Source organism: Sus scrofa, chromosome X (assembly GCF_054392235.1).
Source record: "Sus scrofa isolate SSC_HxYL_T2T_F1_AM1 chromosome X, Sscrofa_HxYL_maternal_Yorkshire_Landrace_v2.0, whole genome shotgun sequence".
In the NCBI taxonomy this organism is placed as follows: domain Eukaryota; kingdom Metazoa; phylum Chordata; class Mammalia; order Artiodactyla; family Suidae; genus Sus; species Sus scrofa.
In genome coordinates this window covers 84284360-84290411 of record NC_139401.1, presented here as the reverse complement: position 1 = coordinate 84290411, position 6052 = coordinate 84284360, and the positions used below count along the sequence as shown (strand labels likewise).

The 6052-nt window shown below is 37.9% G+C and overlaps 1 protein-coding gene across 1 annotated transcript; it reads right to left on the bottom strand.

The window, feature by feature from the left end:
* Positions 1-1439: 1439 nt before the first annotated feature.
* PABPC5 (poly(A) binding protein cytoplasmic 5) lies at positions 1440-5718 on the bottom strand. Its single transcript, XM_005674568.4, has 2 exons — positions 5645-5718; positions 1440-5106 (listed from the first exon to the last, which is right to left on the bottom strand). The coding sequence occupies exon 2, from the start codon at positions 4938-4940 to the stop codon at positions 3792-3794; it is 1149 nt and encodes a 382-aa protein (XP_005674625.2). The 5' UTR covers positions 4941-5106; positions 5645-5718; the 3' UTR covers positions 1440-3791.
* Positions 5719-6052: the final 334 nt, after the last annotated feature.

Below are 6052 nucleotides of genomic sequence, written 5' to 3'. Positions count from 1 at the left end.
GTATAAGCAGTCTGTTACCAGTAACACTATGTTAGAAGAAACTATGTAAGAACCAATCAGTTCATAATTATTTCTTTGTAGGATGAGTTTAATAAAAATGGCTTATTCTGTAATAATGCATATCTCTTGTCAAATACTAAGAGGATAATTGGAAAGCAAAGAAATGGAGGGGTATAATCCATAGATTATGAACTCATTCATTCAACAAATAATCATGGAATGGTAACTATATTCCAAGTATTGTCATAGGTGCTGGGAACAGCTGTGTCATCTATATTTATTCACTTATTGATACATTTCTAACTATTCCCTTAAATTAGGCCATTTATTAATAGGTAAGATAGTTTTCACACCATTCCTAAATATTCCCTTAAAGAAATCATTATTCTTTCTTTTTTTCACTGGGTTATAAATGTCACTTACACATGTAACATCTTATTTTTCCCCTAACCATAGATCCAACCAGAAAAGGACCAGTATGCTTGAAATGTCCCATACAGAAACTCCTCCTCCAATTAACCTTTACTATGATGTTTTGCAATCACAAAATATGTTCTTAATTTTCTTCTTCCTGGGCATATTTGAACTTTGTACATGTGACTGTTTTGAAAAGCTAAAAGAAAGGAGTTCCCATTGTGGCTCAGCAGAAACAAATCTGACTAGCCTCAATGAGGACGCAGGTTCGATCCCTGGCCTCGTTCAGAGGGTTAAGTATCCAGGGTTGCCATGAACTGTGGTATAGGAGGGCAACAGCAGCTCTGATTCAACCCCTAGCCTGGGAACCTCCATATGCCCAGGGTGTGGCCCTAAAAATGCCAAAAGAAAAAAGAAAATCTAAAAGAAGAAGGAGAAAAAAAAAAAAGCAAAACCTTGTATTAAGAGTCCACTATTAGGTTGATCATTAATAGCATAGTTTTATAATTTGACTAATTATCTTGTGCTAGAAAAAGAACAATAATCTATGCTTTGTCACTGATTTAAGCTGTTCAGTGCTTCCCCTTGGAAGTTTAATTACTAGAAGTGTATTCAATGTAGCTAAAAATGAAAAGTACAAGATTGAAAAACTACCCAGGTGTTTGTGTTTAAACAGAAATTACCTTTCCTTTATACTCCCCCTGCTTTTTACTGCCTGAATTTACAGAGTTCTTTTGACTGACTTGCAGAGTCCTAACATGTATGTTTTATGTATATTTGGCTAAATTTTAATTACTCTTTTTCTTTACACTAACTTTTGGAAAACTGTAATAATTCAACTACTTAAATAATTTCCCCAAAAGTATTAAATGCTTATACTTGAAGATTTTTACTTTCTAGAATCTTCCGTGATTGATCCTGAATCAAAGCATTTGTAAATATCTTAACACTGACAGTTCAGGTTTATAAATTTAAATGAAAACTGGCAAAGGGGTAAAAGGAATAGAGTACATATGAGTAAATAATTACCAGTGTGTTTTAAATTTTATTTGATGCTGCTTCGTTTTCATATATTTTAATGATCACAATGATGTAAAGCAAGTAGTCTCAAAAAATGTGAAAGATTAAATCCCATTAGTTTTCTCAGTTTAAGTGAAGAATATACCTTTAACACTTTTTAAACTTTTGATACATAGATATCAGTGTGATGTGTATTTTTATTTTTCTAGTAGATTTAAGCTTTTACATGCCATAGATATTTTTTATTAAGCTTATATAACTCATACTGTTTTAAGCAAGGATGTTCATCACAGCATTGTTTACGAATGTAGAAAACATTGAAAAACATATAAATCTCATTCAATAATGAACTACTTAGATAAGTGATAGTACATCCACACAATGGAATACTATGCAGTCACTAGTTTATGGTACAGATTGGTATTTATTGACATGAAAAGATTATTATGTTTTAGTTTAAAATAAAAAATATTAACAGTACATATAGTATGTTTCTTTTTGTCTGTAAAACAGTGTGTGTATACATGGGAAAAAAAGCATGGAAGGATATGTACGCACTTAAAATACTAATGCACACAATTAAAAAATTAATAGTGGTTATTTCTGAACTCTGGGAATTTTACTTCCTTCTTTATAAATTTCTGCATTGTGTACTTTTTTTTACAAGGAGTATGTATTATGTTTATAATCAATAAAAGCATCTGAAATATTTGATAATGAATATACAAGCAATTTGTAGATAAACAATACATAGGGATGATTTATTCTCATCATTTTATGGGCAAGTAGCCAATAAAAGTGTTAACAAAATTGTATATTTATATTGTATTATGTATGAAACCAAAGATTTCTATATAAAATAATAAACACTGAGATAGAGGCAAAACGTTTTCTTATGCTTGTATCTGTGGTATGAGTGAATCCTATTTTTTAAAAAATAATTATTTAAATTTTACATAAAGTGGGCATTTATTTCTCTAATTCCAAAATGGATTTGAATGGCATATATATAAAAAGAAAAGCAACCCAAAGAAAACATAAAAGTAAATGTAATATGGATGGAAGGTAGGTGGGTGTGGAGAAGGGGGAAGTGGAATACGGAAAATCTGTAATGTACAAATTACAGGATAAATAACACAACTGCAATATAGAACATTTTGTCACAAATTCCAAGCAGTTGGACAAAAAAGAACCATAATGGATTAATAGCTCTCATATGATAGATGCAGGTATGTGATTTAATCAAGAGAGGCAAGCTTTTCTTTAATTTTGAAACAACTGTGAATATTATCTCATGGATATATTCAACAATTTACAATATATAATGACAAGTTTAATAGAAGATGTACTTCAAAAGTAGTTTTCAACATAATTACATGGATTATTTTCCTTTTATATTGACCCTTATTGACACTTAACAAAGGCTGAAGGTAATACTGAAGTTATCTATAAACAAAAGCAATTCAGTGCTGTTATTCACCATTCTTGTTAAACGCGATACAAGTATAGCTACTAAGGAGCTTAGCAAAATGAGAGATAAGACTTCTCCTTAGACTGTCTTAAGACTTCTCGTTAGACTGTCTTCAAATATCAAACCTCTCAGGAAAGGTTTTTAATGAAACTTGGAATCTAACTAACCAATGCCTAAAGTGTTCATTTTCTAAGGTACTCACTGAGGAAACACCAATATGCTTATTTCTCTGGGCATGAAATTAATAAAGAAAACTCTCAACACTTGGTCAAAGCCACTATCAAGTCTATGGTATGCCCACAATATATTAAAGAAAGAAATAATATATAAATAAATAAAAGGAAGAAAGCAAGCTCACATCTTTCAAAAAGAATTTTCATTTTAAATAATAATTTAAAGTGATATTATACACAAATATTTACTGGATCATATACACTTTCCCCTGCTCTACTGATTTCTTAAAAAGTAAGATAGAAGTTTTCACTGTGTAGATTCAGAAGTAAGAACCATTTTGAGGATATTGTCATTGAAGAAAGTAAATTTAGTAGTATTATTGAAATAAGGAAGGAAATATACTCTATTACTTCACCTTGATTGGTTTAGAAAAAAAAAAGGGGGGGGAGGATAAACTTTATTCTACATAGTCCTAAGGATATTATATCGAAAATAGTACAAAGTGACAGTTTTACAATTAGAAATTATGTTCTTCACTAAAATGAACAAGGTTTTCTAGTTCCTTTCACTTTTTTTTTCAAAAGAAAGTATTCACTTAATAAAAAAACCAAACAAACCTGTGAATTGGCATAAAATAAGCTCTTATCACAAAGTAGCCCAAACTAAGTAGGCACCAGCTTAAGGCTGAGACAAACTGAGCATTCTTCGTGTCTCACCACCTGCGCCTGGCCTGGCCCAGGGTGACATGCAGGGGCTTGGAGCCCACTACACGACCATTCATCTCATCTACTGCTTTGGTGGCCTCTTCAAAAGAGGAGAAACAGACGACACCAAACCCTTTGCCTTGCCCCACTTCCACCATCACTTTGGCCCGGGTAATTGACCCAAAGGAAGAAAATTGCTCCTTCAGTTTTTCATCATCGATGGTCTCATCCAGGTTCTTAATATAGATAGGTACCCCCGGAGGCCGACTCTTTTCTTTTAATCTCAGACGCTCAAACCTTCGCCTTAACTCGGCCAGACGTTCAATTTTCTTCTGCGCTCGCCCCACATACAAGACTTTACCATCAATGGACTTTCCATGTAGGTCTAACACAGCCTTTTGGGCAGCCTCATGTGTCTCATACCTCACAAATCCAAAGCCTTTTGATTTCCCACTGGCATCTCTAATTACCTTAACACTCTCGGTTGGCCCATACTCACTGAAGATTTCCTTCAGTTTGTCGTCATCCATGTCCTCGCCAAAGTTTTTAACAAAAACATTGGTGAAAGTTGCCCTATCCCTAGTTCTAACTTCAGCTGCCCGCTCTTCCGGAAATTTGAATCTGCCAACGTATACCTGGCGGTTGTTGAGCCGCACTCCGTTCATGTGCCAGATGGCCCTGTTGGCAGCGGCCAGGCTGTCAAAGTGCACATAGGCATAACCCTTGGAGCCGTTGTCATCGCACACGACTTTGCAAGAGAGAATGTTCCCAAATGCGGAAAATAAATAAAAAAGGGCCCTGTTGTCTATGGATTTGTCCAGGTTTTTGATGAATATATTTCCGACTCCAGACTTTCTTAAGCGGTCATCTGGCTGAGACCACATTAGGCGGAATGGTTTGCCGTTAATCAAATCAAAATTCATGGTGTTCAGGGCCCACTCAGCATCTGCAGGGAATCGGAAGTTAACATAGCCATAGCCCAAGGGGCTGCGGGTCACCGGGTCACGGCAGATGCGGGTGAAGCGCAGAGGGCCAGCAGGCCTGAACTTTTTATATAACATGTCCTCCGTGACATCTGGGGCCAAGTCACCCACATACAGGGCAGCCTTGAGGTACTTCTTTTTCTTGCCAGCAGGATTAGGCTCCCCACTCCCCATCTCTCTGAGCACAGGAAGGAGGCTCTCTCAGGAGAGTTAAAAAAAAAAAAAAAAAAAAAAAAAAAAAAGGCTGCTTTTCCTAAGCTATGGGCCAAGCAGCTGTTCACAAACAGAAAAAAAGCCAAGGCGAAGGAAGCTAAAAGCAGACTCAGAATCACTGTTGAGGCTGAGAAAATGAAGTTCAGAAACAGCTGGTCAGCAGGCTCAGAACAAACGCATCAGACAAAAAAGCACCCCAATAACGAATCTCTTCTCCCTAAGGGGGCTTAGCATTTCCACCCATTAGTTTCAAAAGCCAGTTGTACCAGTTGTAGGAAATAAATGTCCCTTTCCCTGTTAAAATGTAAGAATCATCAAGCAGCTGTTGACTCCCCACATCTAGCCTTGCAGACAGAGGCCTCACGACCAGTTTTCTGCTTAAATACAGGCCTCAGTCTCATGTGGGGCTTAAAATGATATCAACAAGGGCAGAAGCAGAACGTGTATTCCTCCGCCGGCTGCCTAGCAGGTCTCTGGCGGGCTCGTGGCTCACTAAGGCCGCTACACGCACTCAGCGTCAGCGAAAAGGGCAGACTGGACTCTCCGTGCGCTGCAGCCGGCAGACAGGCTGCAGGCGGCGGATCGGACAGAGAGACAGACAAACAGACACACGCGCGGGGGACCGGAGACCGCCCAGATACCCAAGATGCCCACTGGGTACGGACCGAGTGACGCGCGGTGATTTCGGCAGCCCGAGACTCGCGGCGGGTCCGGAGGGACTGACTGGCAGACGCGCACTGGGTCAGCTCAGACGCGAGGCGGTTCCGCACAGATGCGGGGCGGAGTCTGGAGAGAAGGGCAGATGCGCGGCAGGCTGGCTGAGTGCTTAAGGGTGGACAGGAATTACTCCCCGCAGGACAGACCGACCCAGGGACTAAAAGCCTGTAGCTGTGGTAGGGCGGGCGGGGCACAAGGAAACCCGGAACCTTGCTAAGTAACTTCCCGCTTGCTCTGTGCCAAGATGTAAACAAACAAACAAACAAAGAGAGGGAGGGGAAAAAGAGAGAGAAAAAAAGATAATTGAAAAGGTTTCTAGACTTTTCTTATTTTTGAAAATTTATTTATTATTTAAA

Coding starts and splice junctions, on each gene's coding strand:
- PABPC5 (XM_005674568.4), bottom strand. CDS start 4,940: ATGGGGAGTGGGGAGCCTAATCCTGCTGGCAAGAAAAAGAAGTACCTC.